Here is a 25,380-nt window from a genome sequence, read left to right on the forward strand (position 1 = left end):
GAAATTGTCATACCCATTATCAATTAAAGAATGATTTTCTTTCACAAATTAAGACTCCTAATTAGATTGTGACTTTTCAAATTAAAATTCTTCACTACACTTGCAAAAAAAAATGAAAAAACAAAAAAAAATAGACTAATCTAATAGCATAATATAATGCCAGCTTCCCAAAACAACAACAAAAAAATACATGAAGTGGCTAATTATAAAAAAATTATATTACCTTTGTCCCATTTTAAATATTACCTTCGAAAACTGTGACTCACACACACATATATATATATATATGCACGCATATATATATTTATTATTCACAAATCAATTGTATTTGCTAATTTATTTATTATTATTTTTAATATATTTATTGCATGTGTATTTTATTTAGTATTGAATTCATAAGTATATTTTTGGTCCGTAAAATTATTTTCTTTTTACTATTTTATTATCTAAACTAATAAAATAAAATTTTTTAAAAAAAATTTTCATGCTAACCAAATTTATTTATTTATTTTTTCATTTCTACCCAACCAAACACACCTAAGCAAAAAAGAGTATGCGGCGTTAATTTGTTCGTCTATAGCCACGCGAAACATGACCCATAACCACCAGCGAGAAGATACTCTCGAACGACGCTCTTGCAAGAAAATCAAGATGAGAGCACTTTCTGAGAAGAACTTTTGACTCGGCAGAGCATTCATGGAGAATGATTGATCTTTTGTCTCTTGAATTATTTTTCTTAAAAGAAAAAGAAAAATAAAATGAAAAGAAGCTAAGAAAAGTACTCTTACCAATGGGTTTAACTTTTTCCCTGATAGAAAAAAAGAAAGACAGACCGAGGTGTGCGTTTGACTGTCACTGTGTGTATATATACGTTACAGTATTGGGTTTTGTGGAACAAGCAACGAGACAGTCCTTTCATGGCGTCGAGTTCGTACGGTGATGATTTGGTGGTTCTCAATTGTATCGGCCCTCACAAGATGGAACTAGAGGCCAATCGCAAAGAAACTGTAATTTCAACGGCAGAGATCTCTAGTTGGGATTTGCCTGGAATTCTGAGTCACCAAATCGTCAATGTTAAAGCCAATCGAAATAGGCAAGATCTTTAATTATTTTTTCTATTATCTACGCAGTAACGCATAATCTTGATACTTGACGAAACTTCTAAATACTGGTGATTGTAACAGTCCTTTTATTCTGAATATATTTACAGGCTCATCGAACAATCTTCGTATTTCGGTGGCCTCCTCGGTGGTAGTTTTAGGTAAATTTTAAATTATTTTATCAATTGGTTGATTAGTTGGATTCTTTTTCAGAGGAATTAATTGGATATTGGATTTGGTTTAATCTTGATCTTTGTTGATGGATTTGATCTTTTTGAAGTTGTACATCTATAGTATTTGTCACTTGTTATTGTAACTCACCCAAGAAAATGTGTTGTTATCTAATATATATATAAAAAAAAATTGGTATTCATACCAAAACTGTAAGAAGTTTCCACGGAGTTTGTTTCAGATGCATTCATATTGTGGCGAGGAGAAGATGAATAGTTGAAGGCAAATTGAAATTGAATGTTATGCTGTAATAATGGAGCAGATATGTGTATTCATTCATTCATTTTATTTTTCACCTTTTTTTTTTTTTTTTTTTTTTTTTTTTTTTCTTTCTCCCTTTCATGTTCATATTTATTTATTTATTGATATTGTGGCATAAAGCAAAAAAAATCATAGGTAATGGTGGTTTTTTCAAAAATAATGAAGCGAAGTTGGATTCACCACCCATCAGATTGCTCTTATGTGCACGGTTTTTTCAAAATTATTCTCTTATCTGTTTTTTCCTGCAGTGAATCATGCTTGGACTGTATATCAATTCATTGGAATCTAGAAACGTTAATGATTGTTCTGAAGTTTATGTTTGGCCATCAGGTGGATGTTACTTCTAATAATTTTCTTCCCCTGTATGAGGTAATAATATGTTATTATTTCACATTTCATTTGTTTTCCTTTGAAATAAATTCTCACTTTACCACAATTTTGAGAATAATGTTTTTTTTTACCATTCTATATTCATACTTGCAAGCATTGCAAATAGGCTGGATCATGCTTTACAAATTTATTTAATTTTTTATTTTTTGCATCTGTATTCATCTAAAAAAGTGATCAGCTTCAATAACTTAATAACTTTACATTGCTAAAGGATGCTTACACCCTTTTAGAGTATCAAATAATGTTGTATTTTATCAAATAACAGTGGATTAAAGTGTGATTCCCCCATCATTGAAGTTCAGTATGCTTAGATTGAAAATTTAGTGCACAGTTGGGCGCATTGTTGTAAATATCTGATGTTGCTGTTACTCAGTGTTGCGGACAAAGGTGATATTATTAAGGGCCGATATATCAGTCCTGCTAAAATCACAGCCCTAGCAGATAATATGGCTGTTACCTACAGCGATAGTTTGGTCAAATGATATTTATGATCTCATTCCTGATCCTTTTCATTAATTTATTTTTTCCACTGTTGCAGCTTCTAAACCTACCTGAAACACATGCTGAAACTAGTCACTACATGCTAACTAGAATTTATAGCTATAACATAACATATGAAGTTATAGCTGTAAAGTATAAACAGCAAATTACTAACATAAGTTTATTGTATATTTAGATTAGTATTCAGTAAATAATACTCATTAAATTGTTAAATAATTAACTATGTCCTAATTTACTAATTATAAAGTATATTTTACCAATTAGTAATTAGTTTTAGTAATTATTTTATTATTATAATTCTATATATTAATTATGTTATAAATTATCAATATTCAATGTTCAATTTATAAAATTAAATTATTGACTTAGAATATTGATTCGATGATTGATTTAGAATATGTGATCAAATTATTTGATAAAACGTACTCCGTATTGGATAACTTTTATCTATTTTATTATTAGAGTTCTATATATTATATATTTTCATTTTTAGAGCATTTGTGGTCGCTAAAGTGGCAAAGTTAAAATTATTATTTTGTTATGGTTGTAAACGACAAACCTCAATACAGAATTCATTACCCAAGATAAACTGTCTTAATTAAATAAAATTCATCAGAAATCTAAATTTATGGAAATTTGAGATTAAAGAAATGTATATCAGTGCATTATAGGGGGAGTTAGGCATAGAATAGAATGCTCACAGCTCTGATAACTGTGTTTGAGATATTAAAGTCGTTATAACTTAAAAACTTTTTTGGGCTAAAAGACAATTGGAGAAAGAGAAGTGCTAAAATGAGAGAGGTTAAGATGTTACATTTAGCTAGAGCAAGAGTCACTTTTTGATCTAGGGTTGAGGAGGAGAGAAAGGGAGGGAAGCCAGAGCAATCTTGCTTAAAGTATCTGTAAGCAGTTACGAGTAATAAGGACATGTGGCATTTCACCTTCAAAATCACTGAAAAGGTCATAATAGCCTCTTTTTAATTTATTCAGCCATTTAAAACATCATCACCTATGATTACCTCTTATGGACTCAAACTTCCTTATCGAAAAAATAAATATATAAATGAAATAAATACAAAGAAAGAAAGAAAGGAAGCAATTGTAGATTTGAATGAGAGAAATATGTAAAGTTGGTATATAAACCGTTTATTTTGGAAAATAAGCCAAACTAAGACTTGATGTATAAATCTCATTCAAACTGGCCTTGATAACAAGTAAACTAGCAACTTGAAAGCCCATGCACCAACAAACCAGATAATCACAGAGCAGTTCATAGCCTAGTTGTACCAATAATACTTTGAATAGCATAATGAATGTTTCAAATGTTATAAAGAACCCCATGAGGCCGTGACAACTCAAGATTTCATTAGAAATAAAACCAAAATTTTAGATTCTTTTCTTTTTCTAATTTGCTATTTCTTTGGAAAAATAATACTGGTCTGCAACATGAATGCATTATACCTAGATGTACCTGAAATATGAGCAACAAGGATAGGGCTTATGTTAGATAGGATGAGCTGGAATGGGATATTTGGAAGGAAGGGAACAGTTGTTCCTTTGAAGGAGTGGAAACTGAAGACATCAATATATGAAATACGGAAAAATGGAGTCATCATTTAGGAAACTGAAGGCTGAAAATATATCGATGGAGCTGGTATCATAAATTTAAAATATCATGCTTGAACTGATGACAATGCACTATAATTGTGTTATTAGATCTAGGTAGTTAGTGGCTGATCTGTAGTAGCAACTGGGAATTTGATCCGTCTCCCATGGCTTTGACACCATTGCCTTAGAAAAAAAAATCTTCCTCATTCTGTAACTTTTTTCATCACTGGTTAGATTTCTGTAAGGCTCTGTTATCTATGATTTGTAACATCCTATTTTGGCCCTTTTCTGCCATCATTCATAGCTATAACTATCCACACTACATGGCATGTTATTTTCCAAAATTTTGAAAACTATTTACATAATTTATTTATATTTAAAAAATCCTTGCATTAATTCTTTCAGGGTGCACTATATTTTGGAGTGGAGACACTTCTCTCAAAGTGTAAAGTTTGGTTATCTGATGTAACTTCATCCAAGGAGCTTTGTTCACCGCAAGTAAAGTTGGATGATTTGATTCATATTTGGAATTTCAGTCTAGAGCATGGTAAGGAATCTCTTCTACATTCCTTTTACAAATAGTCGGGGATGGGGACTTAAAACATTTTGAACGATCTGTCTGACCGCTGCCTCTGTTCTCTGTTCTTGAATACTTGTTCCATATTATTTTCTGAACGATCTGTCTGCCCTTCAATTTTACTGAATGGACAAAATCATGTTAGTGTTAATTGTGTTTGATGATATTATGGCATTCAATCTGATAGATGAAAGTGGAATATGTTGCAGCAAATGATTTTATTCCAGAACTATGTACGAGCTATCTTGCAAGAAAATTTGTATGTGCTTTACTTTCACATATCTCTTGAGTATCCACCATTGACACATACTTATATAATTTCCTAGTTACATGTATTATCTGAATGGTTGGACTAAATGGACAGCTGTCTCTATATTGATTATCTTTGGAATACTGCTTTTATATTAAGGAGATGCTATGTGGTCTTTTGCTTTATACATGCAATGTAATTGATAGGTAATAAAGCAAGAACGCATGTAATTGATATAGAAGGAAGTTGGAATGCACAGATAACTGCATCTGAAATAGAGTTTGTTTTCAAGGATTTTTATCTCTTAGGACTCTCAATCTTCCTTCATCCATTCTTACTTCCTAGCATCAGTATCTGTTGGACCTCTAGCTCCAACTTAGGTGGTTATGATTCTTTTAAAGAAGCTCAATGATGATCCTTAGAGAAGAAGTTACTTGTTGGGCACTTGATGCCATCGAGGAGAGCAAAGTTGATACTTAAACTCAGGCAAGCCTTTCAATATTCTAGACTTGCAGAACAGAGGTCATACTTTTTGCAGTGATTGGAATAAGCCAGTGACAACGGATCGAGTCTGAACAAGATAACTAATTTTAAGTATATGATATTCCTAGGTTCTTTGATTTGATGCTTTGTGACAACATATTCTCATGCTTTGTGCAAAGTGTGTGTCATAGTTCTTTCTGGTTATGTTTCCATTAATGGACCTGATGTTTAATGGTTTTTTAGCAGATGTGGGCCATGTTCTCTAACTCTTTCGGTGATGTTCCATACAATTTATTACTTTCTTGTATAAAGCATCCCCAGTTGATTGTAGACAGGTTGGTTATCCATCTGTCAAATAGCCTGGAGCCTTTTCACACAACGGTAAGTCGGTAACCATGATACTAATATTCTAGTTATTTTCCACAGCGAGAAGCATCTTTCTGAGGCCCTTCTGGTATGGCTTGCTTGTAACACGAAACAAATTGAAAGCTTGAACAGCACTAATGGTGGATGCACCAACATTTTGAAAGAGGTATGGAAAGAAAAAGGAGATGATTCCTTCTTAGTGTGAGGAAAATAATATTTTCTGTGGAATAATCCTCTCTCTCTCTTTTCTCTATCACACACACATGCACATAAACGCAATAAAGAACTTACAATAACAAAGAGAAAGAAAGGGTTAGCTATAAGGCCATTTGAGATTAATGGCTCATGCATGGAAGACAATCCTTGGTAAAGCTCTAAAGTATACTTTTGGTAGATTAATAGTGTTGTATTACCTGGTTCAACTCTTTGTTTGGTTATACATATAACCAGATATGTTGGTCCAAGGCAGCTTAGGGTGGATGGCACAATAATTATGACAGTGTGTGATATCACAATATAAACAATGATTCAAGTATTGGTCTTTCTTGTGGTATTGGTGTAACTTGGTATGGACTACCAATAATGTTTTGTTGTATATGTTAAATAAATATATATTAAGCAGATTCTTAAGTAATGAAATGAGTACATTTAAATTTTAGCATGCGTAAGATAACCACAAAGAAAACTAAACTGCTTTTGCTACCATATTGTTGCTTCACGATCTTGTTTATGTTTGGATGTTGGTTTTTCAATGCTGCCTTCAATATGTCCATAGCTGATCCTGCTGGGATGCATCTTGATTCTCGAGTCTTAAAAATTTGATGTAATCATAAATCAATGTTAATGGGTGGTTCTCATAAACCTGTAAATATTTCAGTTATTTTACTATTGAATCAAGATCTAGGATGTTCTTAGAAACATTTGAGAATCTTGTAAATGGGGAAAGTATCTTAGGATACTAGATAGCAGAACATTTAAGACATTTTAGTTTTGGTAGTTTAAGAATTTGGTAAATTTCCATTGCCATGTAGATTTAGGTTTTGTGTATACGGGTGGACTGATTAAGTATTTGACAGTTTGATTTAAAATTAGTAAAAGAAAGAGTTCTCTATTTTATATTTTTTCTACATTGGAGCTACATAGAAATTTGCTTGGAATCTTATCTTTTGTTCTAGATGGAGCTTGTTATATTACCAAGAGAGATTGCAAACAACAAAGTTCCATCCACTCTTTAGTGATTAATGAAATGGGAAATATGATTAACCTTTGGATTGTAACTCTTACTATGAAACTGAAGTTGACTTTGTGAAACTCTGTACTGGTAAGGAGAATAATTGAAAAAATCAGAATTTATTTCACAAGTTCTATTAAAACATTTGCAAATCAAAATGCAAAATGGAATAGTCTCTGAAGTGGAGGGTCCTGTGGGGATGGTTGGTCCCCCAAACTACTCAGTGTGTCTCATGTGTCGTACTCTCAAAGTTGAAGCATAAAATTTCTCTCCAGTTTTAGAACAAGTATCAATTTCTCCTTTTTATCCTGCTTTATGTTATCTTTTCTGTGGCAAAATCATGGTGGCTACTGGAAGACACTTTTTACAGGGTTGTGTCCAACATTCAATGTAAGTTTTTGGTTGATAATCTAGATAAATTTTGAACGATGGTCATGAATGATATGACTGTCAGCAAAGTTTGAATATAATATGAGAGGTTTTATGTCTATGCGTCTCTGCAATTTAAGTTGTTTTATAAATGTTGAAAAGAAAATGCAATATCTTGTGAAATTTGCCTTCCATTATTTCATCTCATCTCTTTTGCCATTTTTATAAGTTGACTTGGCTCCTTGTAGGGGTAGAATCCATGTCAAGGATTACTGGGGGCTAAAAATTTATGTGTTTATAATTTTCATACATTTATGTACTTGATTAATCTAAGCCAGTTGACTGTTAAATTTTCCTGACTTGTCTATTGTTTCTGTTGAACAGATCCGAATTAGCCTTTTGCCATTGTGGTATGCTGCTGGTATGCTCAATTTTATTAATACTTCCCTTCAAGCACTTCAAAAATATTTATACCTATTTGTTCATCAAATCTGTCTTCATGATCAATAAATTTTGGTTCATGATTTAGGGAAAAAAAGGTGCTGCTTTTTTTCTAAGTTTGCTAATGAAAGCATTAATGCCATCCTCAGTCTAATGGGACATCCTTCTACAAGCTCTTTGGATGTCTTTGGAGATGGTGACTTGAGTTGCATGAGGATCAGATTGACCTCAGATACAAAGGTTTCCCTGTTAAAACTTCTCCTTTCGGTACTCAGTAGTTCAATATGCCCTTAGATATATCTCTCGACTTTGACATTCTTCTTGAAAGTTCGTTATCTTTGTTTTTGTAGTATTCACTATTCAGTTTCTTCAGTTTTGATTGATACGGATAACTAAAGTGGTTGAATAATTTAAACACTTTTTAGTGGTAGTTTAGTTGTATTTTTCTGTTTAAAAATGGAAAAAAAATGCTCCTCTCCCAACTTAAAATCACCCAAAAAAAAGAAAAAAGCCGTGTGCTATCTGCAAAATAAGAACTTCTATGGCTTCCTGGATAAGCATTCTGTATAATTTCTTCTGACACAGGATAGTTAACTTAAAAATCAAATTTCTGAAGGTGCCTTCATAATCAGAAAAGAACCACACACTGGAGTGTATAAAGTTCGTTTGCTTGGTAGAAGGTTCACAGCTTACTCATCACTTGAGAAGTTAGTTGAGATATTTACGTGTAGACTTACAATATGCAGGATCAGGATTGCTTCTTTTTTCCTTTTTTTGGTTATATGTGCTTTTCATTTCTCTCTCTCTCAAGTGCATATAATTTTGCGATGTATGTTGAAATTATTCGAATGAGTAAAAAAAGATTTTCTTCTTGGAAGAAACGATTTAAATATTGATTTTAATAGATTTTGGCACACCGCAAGTGTTGAAAGTTTGCATGGAAAACCTTCAAATTATTAAGACCATTAAAATGCATCAAGCCCCATATTATTTAGTAAGTCCATTAAAATGCATGAAGCCCCATATTATATATATATATATATATATATATATATATATATATATATGTGCATGCATGGAGAAAAAATTTAGATGCCAAAGGCCTAAAAATTAGTAAACTACAATAGAATATATAGAATGTAAATTTGATAAAATAGCAGAAGAAAAACAATATAACTATTACAATTCAAGACCAAATAGTTACTCAAAATAACTAATTTTGTTATTTAGGGTCGATAAATGGTGTAGTAAGTAGGATTAGAGCACAGTGGACTAAATGGAGGCGAGCTAGTTGTATTTTATGTGACAATCGAATATTAAATAAATTGAAAGAAAAATTATATAGGATGGTTACTAGGCGAGGTATATTGTTTGAAGCAGAGTGTTGGACATTGAAAAAGAAACAATTACAAGTGAGGGGAAAACTAAGAATAGATCATCCGAATATGCATCGGTTAGAAGAGGAAGGGTTTGTTTACCTATAAGGAAAGCTACAAAGAGGCCCTCCAAAACTTACATAGGATAAAGTAATTAAAAATGGTTTTTAAAAATTAATTATTAGTGGAGAGTGGAGACATGGTAAATAGGAAAGACTGGAAAAAGATAATTTATGTGGCGGACCCCATTCGTATGGGACAAAGCCACGGATGCTGATATACATATACATGCGTTTGTTTATAGAAGGGGCAGCAGGGTGGAGGAGAGAGCGAATAATTCTAAGGGGGAGGAATTTTATTTTGCAAAGGCAAGAACTGGAATTTTATATGGATGTCTTCAATGTGATACTGTCCTTATTTGTAAAATTGTGCACTTGTTTTTCAGAATCTCGTGTAGCTCTGTCATTCTGATGAAGAAATTCAGAGGCTGTAACCTTCATAACTTATTAGTTTTTTGATACATCATAATCTAATTAACGAGTTCAAACCCATCGCTGTTTTCATCTGCCTGAATTTCTGTGCCAATTCTGGACTTTCATGTAGGTTATAATTATATAATATAGTTTCTCCCTTGTGCAGAAAGTGGACCTTTCCGGTTGTCCACAGATAAAACCAGCTGTTCTGCTTCTGTCTATGCTTCCGTGTTCATATAGTATGGATCCTAAGTTAAGAAAGAATATCAAACAGTCTCCGACTAACCTTGAACGCCTTAATGGGAATCAATGTCAGATTTCGTGGGGATTATGGCCTACTTTGTCTTTTGAAGCAGTTCAGGAGGTAGATATTTCCAATTGTCCAATGCTACATCTTGAAGCTGCCATTGAGTGCTTCTGTAAATCATTTCCATCATTGAGAATATTGAAGGCAACTTATTTTTTGAGCTTCAAGACAGCAAAATTGCGTCAATTGATGCAGAGATGCCCATTGCTCTACGACATCGACTTAACAGTGGATATCAGTCCTATTATACCAACTCAAGTGTCAATTGTATCTTCTTTTCCATCTACAACACCGAATGTATCAATAGTTTCTTCTGGTATCATTGGTTATCCTTCAGATGCCACATTGTCCTATATGTCCAGACCATTGCTGTCAAATGTTACAAAACTTACATTAGAGGGCCGAATTGATGTTGGTGGTAAGATATGTACTCTCTCTCTCTCAGTTACCACTTTAGTTACTAGTCTTTGTTTGAAGACTTCGAGGTATATTTAGTAAGATTCTTGGCATAAAGCAGTTTGTTGCTTGGCAGATCCAGTTATTAGGACTTTGGATTGTTCTAGGGGTTAAAACACGCCTTTTTGTGTATTTTGCCAAGGTGAACAGCAAGTATATTCTAGTTCAGTTTATTACTTCTGACCTGGAATCAGAATTTGTTGATATATCATATTAGTTCAGATGTTAGGGTGGGAGGTCATTTGACTGTTCCCATGCGTTTGTTGCACATGCATAACTGTGCTCTTATTTGCTCATGTCAAGATTTGCCCGGGTGGAAACTCGACATCCATGACAACTTTTTTTTTTTTTTTTTTTTTAAATTTATTATTTTTCCAGTTTGTTTTGAAGCACCAAATTTTTTTATTTTTTTTGGGTTTAATATTGGTGTCTGGTGGTTTGCTTTATTGGCCACCCTATTAATCTATTCTTTCAATGTTCTTCTAGATGCTGATCTAAAAAATATCTCAGAATCCTGTGTATCCTTATGTTACCTCAATCTTAAAGGGTGCACTTCGGTGACTGATGCTGGCATATCAGTTCTTATACTCAGATGTTTGGAGCTACATTCAATTGTGGTTTCTGATACTTCTTTTGGACAGAACTCAATTCTGGCTCTTTGCTCCACTATTACTAATTCTGCTGCACAAATTGAAAAGAAACGTTCCCAAACATTGGCTTATAAACTTCAAACACTGCATATGGGGGGCTGCAATGGTTAGTTACATCTTCCTTCATTTGTATTTGACTTTTTATACTTTGTTCTTAGTATTTAAAAGCATGTACAGTTAAAATTAGCAAGTTTTGTCAATTATTTTAAGCTTTGTGTGTTTATGAATGCATCTGTATGTTGGGTGTTCTTTTGTCATGTGACCCGGCGTCTTATGTGTGACCCCTGTGGCCCTGTCTCCTATTTGTTTAGGATGGACATAGTACTTCATATCTTCCAATACATAGCCCTTTATTTTCTTCATAAAGTTAGGTTTTCATGACACTTGACCTTTAATCTCTAATGAATTTTTGGCCAAATAGCATATGAATGGAATCATTTGCAGAGTTATTCTGGAAATTCATGCTTTCTGTACATGAGTGTTGAGAAATTGTTGAAGCAGAAGTAAGAATTTATCTGCATGCAGCACACAGTATTCATGATTATGATTCTAATTAAACAGTCCCAGGTTTTGCAAATCCTACGGTAATTGGTTCCATCACGTCTTTTTTCTTCCATCCTCAATCTTCGCTTTATGTTTCCTATTGTCCTTGTTTTCAAGATAACACATTCAGATATGGTTTTGTCCTCTTAAGAGCACAACACGAAATTATACTCAAGACTGTTTATATAGATGATAAATCAGTTTTTTCGGCAGGCGCCAATGGAACATCTCTTATAAAGCTGATGTCTCAAATGTGCATGCTGAAGAGTCTGTGTCTCAGGGAGACTGAACTTGTTGATAATGCCCTTTATAGTTTCTGTGGTTCTTCCTTAGAGATGCTTGATGTTTCTGATACAAAGGTATGTAACATCTTTCCTGAAGAGGCTTTGTAGGTATCATTTATGTTTTTCTTGTCGGTTACATTGACTGATAGCATCGTAAATATTCCGCGGACAAGCTAGTTAAAATAGAAGTTGTACATATTGTTTGGATGTGTAATTAACTATAACCCACCTCATGATAGGGACTTAAATCTAGTCATATTATCATATAGTGGATTGCCCTTGAGCTACTAAGATGAAACCCATCTAAAAGGCATGCTTGTTTGGGTGGTAAAAAATAAGTAGACCTTCAAGCCAAGAATCTCTGATAGATGGTCATATTCATTTGTTGGATTAAGTGTTTTATAATTTTATTTATTTATTTTTTGTGATAGATAAGTATATTCACATACACAAGTCCCAACTGGGGCCTGAAAAGTGAAAACTCAACCTCCCCAAAGGGGGTGGTGGACATACCACCAAAGTCAAAGCTTTGGTGGTGATTTGTTGGATTAAGTTACCTTTCCAATAATCTTTATTAGTGGTGTTCCTCATCCATCTTGTCAGTAGGAACCTGCCTTCCGGAGATAAAAGTTGGGAGCGCTAAATATTTTTCCTTTTCCTAATTGTGATGATTTTTATAAAGAGAGAATTTATTTTTCTGCCTCTTCTAGCCACTTTGACAACGCCACAAACAGCATTTGACTTGGTGATGTCTAAAAACTCAGTTGGGTTGAATGACTGTTATTGGCAGAGACAGGGTAGCAGTATCTGACACGAGCAAACAAAAGGTAAAACTAGAAGGGGGAAAAAAATAAAATTAAAAGGTTGGGGTGTCCTTGTTACGTAACTTCTTCTAGCTTATCTCATGGCACCATGTGGATAGTGCAGGTGCATCTAACTCAAGAATATTGTGTTTATGAAATTGCAGGTTTCTGGCGCTGCTTTAGCTCACATCGTTCACAGAAATCCTGGTTTGAAAATTTGGAAAGCAAGTGGATGTCAAAATCTGTTTCAACAGGGAAGTAAGAATGAAGGGGAAGACTTTCCTTCTTCCCCATATTCATGCATGGAATTGTCTTTTGAGCTAGGTAAGACCTGCAAACTGGAAGAAATTGTGCTTGGATGGGGATTTTCATGCTTATCCATGGAAGCTCTAAGACCTGCAATCACAACGCTGAGGGCGATAACTGTGGGTTTAGGTGCATCATTAGGCCAAGATGCGCTGGAACTGCTGCCTAAAACTTGTCCTTTACTTGAGTCGGTGATACTTTATTTTCAGGTAAATCTACCAATTAGACATAAGATATACTCCTGAGCTACATCCATCCACCCCCCCCCCCCCCCCTCCCCCCCCCACCACACACACACACACACACACACACAAACACAAACCCAAACAAAAAAAAAAGAGAACCAAAATAAATAAATAAATACATAATGAACTGTGCAGTACTTGCGTACAACTTCTTTGTTATTTATTTATTTTAACATCCTTGTTCATTATTCATCTCTCTGAGGGGAACATACAAAATAAGAACAACCAAGGAAAAAAATGATGCATGATTTCACTATATGGTTAGAACAACATGAGATTGCAATATATTTCCCTGAGACTGGTTGATCGCAAACCCTGTCCTTGAAATTTTGTTTTTTAAACTCATCAAAATAAGATGACTATATTCATCTAATAAAATCTCCATGAACTAACTACTTGCTGTTTGCTTCAGGTGGTAACTCCCCTGCTTTCGCTAAGGGAAGGTGAAATCTTTTAGTCCTAGTAAAAGGTCCTTTTTATTAGTTACTTTTTTGGGGGAGGTATGACCCAGTTGTGAAGCCCAAACCGTAGGGAACACCAGAAAAAGAAAAAGAAAAATATAAAGGAAAAGAAAAGAAAATAAAATCACCAAGGCTAGATATATCTTCTTGGTTTAACAGATGGAGTGAGGTCTGCATCCTTCCCTCTTATACAGTATTTGATGGTGTCATAACTTGGTGGTCCTTTTGGGTAAATGGGCAGTATTGTAAATTTATGGTGGATTTTGTTGATAGTCTGAAATTATAGTTGGCTTTTTGTGTATTCTCTTGGGAGCTCTCCCCTCTTGAGCGCCTTTAATGAAATCAATCTTATCAAAAAATAATAATAATAATAACTGAATACAATTTTGATTGTGCCATAGCTTGGTGGTCCTTGGGTTAATCAAATAGTTTTTTTCCTGATAATTCTTTCGTACTTAAACCTGACTATTTGTTAGGCATTGTCATTCAGTTGTGTATGTCTACTTTTCTTAGCAGGTAATATCTGATTGTATCGTAATAAACATTATGGAAAACTTGAGGTACTTGCAAGTGTTGGCTCTCTGCTACTGTCTTGGTGAGATGTCCTCATTAAGCTTCAAGTGCAATATGCCAAATTTGAGGAAATTGAGACTTCAAAGGGTAACACCTTGGATGACTAATGATGATTTGTCTATTTTGACTCAAAACTGTGGAAAGTTGATTGAGCTTTCATTGCTAGGATGCAGACTTCTCAATTCAGGTGGGTAATAACTAAGCCAGTCTCTTTTACATTAGAATGAATCCATTGCATATTTATAAATGTGCCTTTATCTTTGTTACTTATATTTTTAATATTGTTTGAAAGTTCATATGAAGTTAATGCAATGCCAATCTTTGCCTTTGTTTTCTTCCTACTGCTGCATAGTTGAGGAATTATTTGCTTTATGTTTTTCTGATGTGCACCTCTACATTGCCCGTATAACTAATATGATCTATTTTCCTCTTATCATTTTATCTTCTTTGTAGATTCGCAGCAGATCATTTCAAATGGTTGGCCAGGCTTGATTTCCATCCATCTAGAGGTTTGCCAGCATCACTTTCTCTTGGGTTCCTGTTTGATATGGTTTCATCTATTTGCCTCGGTAGCAAATGTAAAAGCATGATGAAAAGGCTTTAAAATTTTATTTTATTTTTCATTCTGAAATTGGGCTGGCTTTACACATTCAATTCTTTTAGGCATTTTACTTTGGGATGCTGCTGTTTTTCCTAAGTATAAATTGTACTGTCAATTATTAAGTGCCATAAAATATGGACACTGCCACTTGTCAATAATGTGGGATGATGATAAAATTGTGAAAAATCTTGTTATAAACGCACTAGTGTCCAGCAGTTGGAAGCAGTGTGTCTAAGAAGCAAAATTTCAATGGTGTCAAGTTCACAGTAAAACAGAGACTGCAGGAAATTCTTATTAGACTTCTGTCTTGGTTTGACATTATCCATTTTTTATACGCCATATATAAATATATATATTTCGTCTGATTGCTGCTGGCAGCCAAACCCTATTGGCTACAGGAGTCCCTAATGCTTCTTAAACACTAGGGGTTCCCTTCTCTAGAAATAGGACCAAATAGGCCTAGTGAAGGACCTAAGATTCTATTGTTGGGGCCATGCAGAGGTTGGGAAACCCTGCGGAAACATGCAGATAAAAAATGACCCCCTGTAGGGGCCATTTTTTATATCACGCCTTTCCAATTAGGGAAGTGAAAAAGAACCTCTCTGACTACTGTAGAAGCTTTAACATGCAGATAAGGATTTTCAGTCAAAAGAGAAGGCCCCTAAATAGATATGCAACCAATGTCATAATGAAAACATTTCTTTTAAGGTACACTTTACTTTTTTGGTTGTAGATCCGTTGTTTTTCAGTTTGAGAAGGGAGTGATCTCTCCCCTTTATTGCGAGCCAAAAACTTCTTCACTACCTCTCTGTAAAAGGGAGATGGCCCCGTATCCACAGGAGATGGGACTAGGACTCTTCCAGGACTTCCTCCCGTGAATGCCATGAGTAGAACTCTTACTCTCTTACAAGAGAAGAATTATGCATGGTGAAGTGAGGGCCAATATCTATCTGTTAGGCCATTTCATTCTCCTCTTTACGATTCTTGTACCCTTGGCCGAGAAGATAATTTACAAACACATACTCCCTCTATCCCAAAATAGTTGTCCATCTTGAGAACTGTGACTCATGGACAACTATTTTGGGACGGAGAGAGTAATAGATATATATGTTTAAATTTATGCATGCATTCAAATTACATATACACACTATATAATGGCTTACGAGCCAATGTAAGTATTGCCAAGGCTATAATGCGCACCAGCTTAGGTGTCGCACACCTGTAAAACACTATGCATCAGTCTGTTTACTCATTTCTTCTTGCATGTTAAATTTTGAATGTTAGCTTGAGTGGTATCTCTTGCCACTCCCGATAGGAGAAGGTATGGGGTTGAAGTCCCCATTAAAACACAGGTGTGTCTTGCTTAATACTATTATTTTAAAAAATAATAATAATAATAAATTCTTGATTTTGATTTCCCCTTTCTTTTCTCACACATGAACCATTCACCTCTTGTAGGATTGTTTGGTAGTTAGAACACCTTTACTCTGACCTTTTTTAGCTTGCCCTTAGTTGTGAAGGATTTCTGGAATTAATTCTACATAAAAACATAATTTACAAATCAGGAATTGTTTCTCATAATATTCTATATAAATTTGTTTCTTTTTGAGTTCTCATGTGTCTTGGCATTTGCTCATTATGTAGGAATGTGGCGAACTAACTACAAACGGTGTCATGTCTCTTTTTGACTGTAAAGCCCTTGAAGATCTCTTGTTGCGTCATAATGTGAGTATCTGTAACCGCCTGTTTTATTGCTTCTTGCTTCTTTACTTGATTGAATAATGGAGAACTGTTCTAGTAGAAATGCTATAGGCTTTCCATTTGACTGACGTCTTAGTTACCTATCAATTGTCTATGACTTGCTTTGTGCTTCCTAGCCTGTGACATACACCTTTGATACCTAAGGACACTTGTATGACGTATGGTTCTATAGTTTAACCTCATTACATACCCAGGGTTTCCCTACTAGAATTTTTTTAATTTGGTTGTATTTGTGTCCTGATTCTCCTGACCTTGTTTTGCTATTTATTTCTGAAGTTGGTCCCAATACTTCAGATACAATTGAACTGTAGATGGAAACAGCTGATAGTACTGTGTACTGGAGACTCTGGTAGAGAGTCGACCAAGGTCCACTAATCATCCAAACGTCAATCTGGTTGTGGGTTGAACTGTTGTTTGGAACTGATCTCTTGAGTATGCAGCAACTGATGTCAACGCATATTTATACTCTCCAAAAACTCACAAATATCTGCACTAGGTGGGGTAGTATCTGTGTGTATGCCGTGTATCTAGGTCTGCCCTAATGTATATATATAGGCAACCATATAGTGGCAAGAGAACATAATTTTTGCAGTCTTTAAAAGCAAGTTTGAAACTGCCTTCCCGAATAACCCGATTGATCGAATTAGATGTCGATCCATTGACATCCCTCCGGAAGGCTTCGATCGATGACTCAATCAATCGACTACTTCTGCAGGTTTATATCTAGACTAAATTCCCAAGATGGTAGTTTCCAAAACATGATTTATGTAAATTTAAATCAATTTAGGGAATCAAAATAAGCTTGAAACTTGGAAATTTAGAAATTCTAGATATGCAATGCATTACCCTAATTTGGTGAGTGTATCAACATGTCAATTTATCTTTTTACCCTCATTGATGAAGTTTACCAAAATTCCCTTAAACCTTGGGAGGTGTGACTAACTCTAACTTGTGATCAATTTCTAAACTAAGTTAGAAATTAAAACAAAAGTACAAACTCAAGTTTTGATAACATAAGTCCTATTGACCTAATAACAACATACTTCTTTTCTCTCCTTTCTGGTATCATAATTACATGAATTAGCTCTAAATTTCTTGCACACGAATTTTGAAAAAAGTTGAGATGTAATAACAAGCAGGGTCCCCCCCCCCCCCCCCACCCACCCACCCACCCACCCACCAAAGAAATAATTATTTTCCCCAAATTTCCATAAAAATAATGGTTTTGATATCCCATTCAGTGTCTCAAAGTTGAGTGGGCACCTCTTGGATAAGCCACAACATTGATTTGATCCACTAGTATTACATATTATATTATATATTACAAAAATGCGATAAACCCCCTTGAACTTTCTCACTTTTGCCCTGATGAAATAACAAAAGACCTCTAAGAAGACATTCCATGGTGCATGATGTTTGCCGATGATATTGTGTTAATAGATACTTCTAAAGAAAATTTAGCAATAAAATTAGACATGTGGAGAAATGCTTTAGAATCAAAAGGATTGTGACACAAACAGAGTATATGGAGTGTAAATTTAATAAGTACTCGATTCTTGATAATATAATTATGACGCTTGAAAATAAAAAAATTACTAGAAATAACCAATTTCACTACTTAGGGTCGAATACAAAGGGATGGAGACACACATAGTGATATAATTATTAGGATTGGATCCAGATGGACAAAATGGAGACAAGCTAGTGGCATCCTATGTGATAAAAGAATAAGACGTAAATTAAAAGGAAAATTTTACTGTTATTGTACCAACTATGCTATATGGAGCATGGTGTTGGGCTTTAAAAAAGAAACAAGAACAACACATTATGTTGCTGAAATGAGAATGCTAAGGTTGATGTGGGAGTGACTAGAGAGATAGCCACAAATGAAAGTGTAAGAGAAAAATTAGGAGTGACACGTGTCAATGAGAAAGTAAGAGAGTAGATTTAGGTGGTTTGGACACATACAACAAAAACCTATAAATGCGCCGGTAAGAAGAGGTAAATTAGTATTTATAGAAGGCAAGAGGAGTAGAGGGCAACCTAAAATAACATCCAACCAGCCTTCCGCCTTTTGAATCATTGCCCAACTGGATCCCATGACGAAGCTCTCCTCGCCTGGACTCCCATCGATAGGCCCACAGGAAAGGTCCCCACCCTGCAACCCAAAATGTTGGCCAGAAAATCAATCTCCTCCACCGCCCTCACAGGCACATTCTTGCTATTTTCAAGATTAATCTTCAGCCTCGAGATTGCCTGAGGTACTTCAATTGACTCACCTTGGCATCACAAAACACAATAGTGTCATCTGCAAAAAGCAAATGAGGGATCTCCATCTGGCTAGAGAGATCCCTCCCCACCCTGAAACCTCTGAAATAGCCCAACTCGGCCACTCGTCTCATCAGCCAACTGAAAGCCTTCATCAAATTGATGAAAAGGAAGGGAGAAATTTTAGTGATTTTAAATAATTTATTTTTTGAATTTATAAACATGATATCAGAGTGATGAATTTGTTGCATTCTAGAAGCGGTAGCTTCCCGCCTCCTTCATTCCTATTGCCTCCTTCGGTGATAAGTTCCCTTCCCTTTTCTAAAATGCCTGATTGGTCTGCTCACAGAGTGGACCTGCTCGCTGTTTGGCTGACCCTCTTCTTCCAGTCAGGTTGGGTTGACCAAGAAGTATAGTAAGAAGGAATGGAGAAGGAAGTTATTAGAACGTTAAACATATTCGGTGAAATGGTGACTAATAGAAAAAGAATGGAGAAAGAAATTCATGTGGCCGACCATTCCTACGAGAATAAGGCAAGGATGATGATGATGACCCATACACTTTTGTAGAATTCCACAAATTACCCTTGCCATTAATTTTCTGATAAAAAATGGATGATTTTTTTTTTTGCATCTCACATGCACAATGATGTTATATTTTGACCAATATGTCCTTTTATGTGAACTAAATCAAGTCTGGACTTACGTCCTCGGGTTTGACTTAATTTTGGACAATCTTTTTATTTCAAAATCATATTTTTTAACTCTTTTTTTTATCCTTCTTTTTTCTTTTTACATGTCCTTTTCGTAAGGTAGGTAGGTATTCCCATGTCAACAATTAAAATTTGGAAAGCGGGTATTTGCAAATCTGTTATAGTTGAACAGATTTTTTGAAGTTCAGGGTGGTTATTTGCAAATGCGGGATTCAAGGGGTTTATATTTTTGCATTTTGACGTATATATTATAGGATTAAATGCCAAAAAAACCCTAAACTATTGCCCTTACGCAACTAACCCCCTGAACTAATGAAATTCTTCACTTAAGGACATACCCGTCCCTTGCTGTTAACAGAAATGTTAAAAGACTATTTTATCCATAATCAAAACTATGTCGTTTTTATTATAATACAGCCGAAGTTAGAACCCTAGTTGCAAATCGATTACTGAACAATCAAGCAGAGAACCAATATATTAGATGCCAAGGAATCCAATTCTATTTTGCTTATTGCGAGAATCTTTGGGAATCATAGATGATAGATACATATAAAATAGTATGTATATATATAGAAAGAATATATATACTGTACTTATTCAAAGGCATACCGCTGATGGGGATTCGTTCGTTAGGGTTGTGTTTGGGTATAACGTTCATAAGAAGGGCACTCTGGTCATTTAACTTTTGTAAGGGCATTCTGGTCATTTAATGAAAAATAACCCATCAGCACATGATAGGCATGAAGAACCTAATCATTAACATCTAAGCAGCACATTGATGAAATGGGGCATTTTGCAACAAAAGTTGGTAGTTCAGGGGGTATTGTGTCAAAAATGTAGTTCAAAAGGTTATTTGCTGATTTGGGCATTGTTCAGTTTTTCTTTTCTTTTTTTCATTTAACCCTATCTTATATAGAGGCTATTCTATATTATTGGATGGCTCATATTCTGACTGCCGGGCATAAAGAAAAAGAAAATACACAGCCAAAAAAAAAAATTGGAATCCATAAAAATTTGTATCTCATCTTGCTGCGTTGCCTGCTGCACTCAAATTTTAACATTGAATATACAGGGCCCTGGAATCCAAAAAAATTTCATTGTTGCTGCTGCTTCAAAGGTATCTTATGGATTTCATCACTACACTATTCTCCTTTTAGAGGAAGGCAAATCTATCAAAACCTATATCTCTAAATTCCTTTGTGATGACTGCAGTTGCCAATGCTTCGGAAAGTATCACTTGACTTGTGTGATGCGAGTGATGGTGACTTTGACATTCCAGATGTAAGTTAGAAGACATTTTTTTTTTTTTTTTTTTCCCCTTCTATTAATTAGTTTTCAATAATTTTAGATCCTTTGGACAGGAAAATAATAATAATAAAATTGGATCATGTTTAGATGTAAATAAGAAATTGAAGTTTTCTCATATTCCTGGCATTAGAGTAGAAACGTAAAAATATAAACTTGAGGACCAACTGTGGTTCTGTGTGTATTCAAGGTCTCTCCCTTGGGTTAACCCCAGTGACTTACCTTCTTTTTATTTCCGAACAGCCATGGGATGGAATAACCTGAATCTTATGGATGTGCTTTAGTTTGCTGACAGGTACTTCATGAGTACTGTGAAAATAGCAAGATGTAAGCTACAAAGATGCACGTTGGACCTCCAAAAGTTGAAGGCTCGAAAAACACCGGTGCATAAGGAGACCTTAGTACTGGTATGGGACAGCAAAAACCTCACTAGAACAGTGGTGAAGGAAAGATTGTAGCATTTAAAAGTAAGATTGGAGTCTTCATTAGGTAAATTTCAATTATGTTATGTTCATTCGTTGTTTTAACTAGTGGCCGATTCTGCTTGTTAACTTAAAAACTTAAATGGCCCGAGATATGGATGTATCAAAACATCAATGTTGGACTATATTATCTATCGACCTTGAGCCTGTTTGAGGTCATGCATTGCCAATTCAGGTCGTCCAATTTTTTGGGAAGTTTTTTATTTATGGTGAAAAGAATGGTTGCTTTGATATTGAAGGCACTTTAGTCGTTAGGCATATTATTTGGGAAAAATTACCTATGCCTTCAAATGATAAAAAAAAAAAAAATACTTTTTTGACTTTTAATAAGACAGTTAATTCTTACATTAGTGTTTTCATGTTCAAAAAGGTCAGATCCTTCCAATCTAAATATAATAATGAATTGACCAAGAAGTCCATCTTTCTCATTCACAAATATGAGCTCCCTCACTGTTTTGAGGCCAACTCTTGTCTTTTTATCCCAGTGAGCCCACGCGACCTACTAATAAGTGGAAATACTCCGTACTTGTTTGTGATGAGCAGATTTTCCTTTTGTTCATTTTTTTTTTTTTTTTTTTCATCATCTTGTGACTGATTTTTGAAAACCGTTTTGTTTCTTATAAATTTTGCATTTTTCTTAAATTTCAAATTAATCTAAATTATCGTGACAGAAATACCCTTACAGTGCTGGGCTGTTTGTGTCAGACCCAGACTGTGGGCCCCACATCTGAGCTGGTTGACTAAATTGTTGCTAACGATTACTAGGCCAAGCCTTTTTATGCAAAGGCCCAAATAGTTTTTTTCTTCGAGAATAAATGAAGGACCACGCAAACGAATACATATAATACTCTAGTTTGGTAATTGTCTCATTTAAACAAACTAAGCAAATAAACGATTTCACACCGTATAAAATCTCCTTATAAGTAAAAGTCTATATTACTCCTCCGAACTAAAATTTTAGCAAACAAATACTACAAAATAAAAAATTTCAAGAGACTCCATTTCATCAAGTTATGGTTAAGAAATTAACAATGGAAGCTTTCAAAATCACAAACTTCCCTTAAAGTTAATTGCAAAAATCCAGGGATAATTTGCAATTTTTTATCTTTTAATTTTTTTTCTTCTTCCGATAGGTTTTGTACAATTGATTTTAAGGACAATCCAATAATTTAAAGATATTTTTCAAGGTCACATAACAAAAATTAAGTTGTCGAAATGCAAGTTTTCAATAGTACATAACATTTAACTCTATTAAAGGGGTAAATTTAAATTTATATAATTGAGGAGGTTTTGTGTAATTAATCCCATATATATATATATATATATATAAAGATATATATATATATAAAGCAAAATGTTATGAATGGATTGATTATACAAAAGACATGTAGCCCATAATATAACCCCCACAATGAGGGGAGGAGGTTATTATAGGATGTTGAGATAATTTTTCTTTTCCCCTTGTTGATCATGAGATAATTTTATTTTATTTATTTATTTATTTTTCCTTAAATAAATTTCTCTCATATATGTTTGGCAGCACACGCTTTGGATTTAAGGATTAGAGAAATTTTAGTATAAAGTTTGAATAAAATCTCTACAGTTTGATCTTGCTGCATTCAAGATAGGGTTCAGTTCTTCGTTATTATTTCGACAAATAAAGTCATCATTTCAAATTTTTGGGATAAAATCAGGTGAAGTGATTTTTAGTTTCAAACATGTGAACTCCGGTCACAGATCAATGAGTTCAATCACTTGCTAGTTACCACGAATACAAATGTTATCTAGATTCATGGCACTAGTTCAATGTTGCCAAACAATGTCTATTAAAGAACTCACCTTATAATTACTACTTAAATATATACATACAATAAAATAATTTTAATTATCAAAATATTTTTGGATTCAAACTACTCTCATCTTCTTTGGTGAAAAAAATAATAAAAAAATAATAATCTCATCTTACCAATTGAGAGGAAATCGTTTGAATTAGGCGATTAAATGTTTGCCAAATTGATTTATGCATTTAAATTTCAATAAATAAAACTGAATAGTTAGATTATAATATAGTTGGATTTAGAAAGAAAAAATAAAAATCAATCCACAAAAATTGCATAGTGTGATAGAATTAAAAGGACTCATAATTTGCCTAGCATTATTCGTGCATAGATCAAACTATCTTATGCAATTACAACAACACTGATATATTATTTTTCTTTTCTTTTCTTTTTTGAAAAGTTTAAATAATATTATGCCTAACAATATTTGAATGCTCAATCTTTCCTTAAAGGGGAGCTTCTGGTACTTTACATAATGGAGCGTTTTGTTAGCCACTGATTAACTCTTGAGGAGGTGAATAGAGTCTATGCCTAATATTTACAATTTATAAATTTTTATTTCCAACTAACTATCATGCAATAAAGATATTCAAGCAATATATACAAGTGACAAGTATATAAAAGAGATATAGATAAGAAATTGCAAACAATAACTCGGCGATTTAGCGAGGTTCGGAAACTTCTATTCCTCGTCTCAAGGTTCCCCTTGAGACTTATCAAATTCACTAGAGCTTCTCTTTAATGGTGGAGAGCAAACCTTCAATTTGAAGCAATACCTTGCTTCTCTTCCTTGCTAAGAAGACATCCTTTTCCTAGGCTTTCTTTTGGGTCACACCAACCCTTTACAATAACTTGTAATTGAAATGAAGTGTACAATAAATCTCTCAAAGACAGTAGTACAAAGTTTTGCTCACAACTATAGTAAAGATGAATATATATCTGAAACTCAGAATCACTGCAGTGAAATGAAATGTTAGAGAGAAAATGAAAGCTCAATGAATGCTTCTTTAATGATCTTCAAGAATTGTAGAATGCTATCTTAAATGGTATATTTTTTTCTGCAGACCAACCATCTATATATAGAGAAATGTTACGCTCAATATAACTGTTAAAGGTGGTTGGGGATCAATAAATGAAAAAATTTCCGTTGCAGTTCAAAACCCCAAAAGGAGCCGGCTCTTGTAAACAAGAGGAGGCGGCTCCCTAACCTTAAGAGTCGGCTCTCCATTGCATGGAGCCGGCTCCTAGCCTCTGAGAGCCTGCTCCCTATTTTGGGAGCCTGCTCTTTGGTTGGAAGATTGAATTTTTCGTTGAAAAAAGCTTACTGGAATGTTGAGAGCATGTTCTGTCTTTTATGGAACCTGCTCCATTACTGTACAAGACTTAAAATAAATTTATTTAAGTCCTATCTACGCTTCATATGATGTGTGGCTCATGTGTGAATGTGTTCATAAACTTTATGAGTTAATTTTATATTCTTTGAAAAATGAAATGAGAATGGCTATGCATGAATTATAATTTTGAGCTTCAAAAATATATTCAAATGAACTTTGACATTAAACCTTAAGTTCTCACCATTCTATTTACCTTTTTCTTCATTCTTTGACCATGATCATTTAGGCTTAATGAAGACTTGTTTTTTTTCTTTGAAATACTTGAATGATTTTTGAAGTCTGAGTTTTTCTTTAATTTCTTGCAACTTTGAGGTTTCCTTGAATCCATTGCTCGAGTGCTTGGAATGCTTGGAATGGATCTTCTAGCTCATCATTGAGGATTGAATATTGATCAAGTATACGTCACTCAATGAAAATATTAATACTTAAACATCATTGGTTTTGTAATCATCAAAGCATAAGATAAAATCCTTCGGCCAATAATTCAATAATTTACTACACTTTAATACAATAATATTTAAAAAGGTAGTAATGATACTTGCACTGAATTATTGTACCGAATATTTTTGATTGGTTATTTATGCATAATACATGTAAGTGAAAGGTCCCACTTCTTTATTTATACGATTTGTTATAATGAATTGTGGGATCTTCCATTTATATGTACTATGCATAAATAACCAATCAGAAACATTCGGTGTAACAAATCAGTGCAAGTATTTACTCAAATAATA

At 34.1% G+C, this 25,380-nt stretch overlaps 1 protein-coding gene across 9 annotated transcripts; it reads left to right on the plus strand.

The window, feature by feature from the left end:
• The first annotated feature begins 566 nt into the window (after positions 1-566).
• On the plus strand, positions 567-21,656 carry LOC132293312 (BTB/POZ domain-containing protein FBL11). Of its 9 annotated transcripts, none has more exons than XM_059790753.1 (19): positions 567-1,093; positions 1,211-1,261; positions 1,841-1,961; positions 4,497-4,638; positions 4,878-4,927; positions 5,645-5,736; positions 5,828-5,933; positions 7,752-7,788; positions 7,897-8,048; positions 9,824-10,382; positions 10,907-11,176; positions 11,815-11,972; positions 12,865-13,215; positions 14,226-14,472; positions 14,739-14,794; positions 16,531-16,611; positions 20,700-20,744; positions 20,840-20,908; positions 21,228-21,656. In XM_059790753.1, exons 1-19 carry the CDS (start codon positions 918-920, stop codon positions 21,261-21,263), a joined length of 2,799 nt encoding a protein of 932 aa, XP_059646736.1. In that variant the 5' UTR covers positions 567-917; the 3' UTR covers positions 21,264-21,656. The 9 variants fall into 9 exon arrangements, with proteins under 9 accessions (XP_059646736.1, XP_059646735.1, XP_059646729.1 ...); XM_059790746.1 differs by having other exon boundaries at positions 568-1,093; positions 21,217-21,656; XM_059790747.1 differs by having other exon boundaries at positions 568-1,093; positions 14,229-14,472; positions 21,217-21,656.
• Positions 21,657-25,380: the final 3,724 nt, after the last annotated feature.

Source organism: Cornus florida, unplaced genomic scaffold (assembly GCF_030987335.1).
Source record: "Cornus florida cultivar Cherokee Brave unplaced genomic scaffold, ASM3098733v1 CherokeeBrave_3.0.0_Hap2_Chr02, whole genome shotgun sequence".
In the NCBI taxonomy this organism is placed as follows: Eukaryota; Viridiplantae; Streptophyta; class Magnoliopsida; order Cornales; family Cornaceae; genus Cornus; species Cornus florida.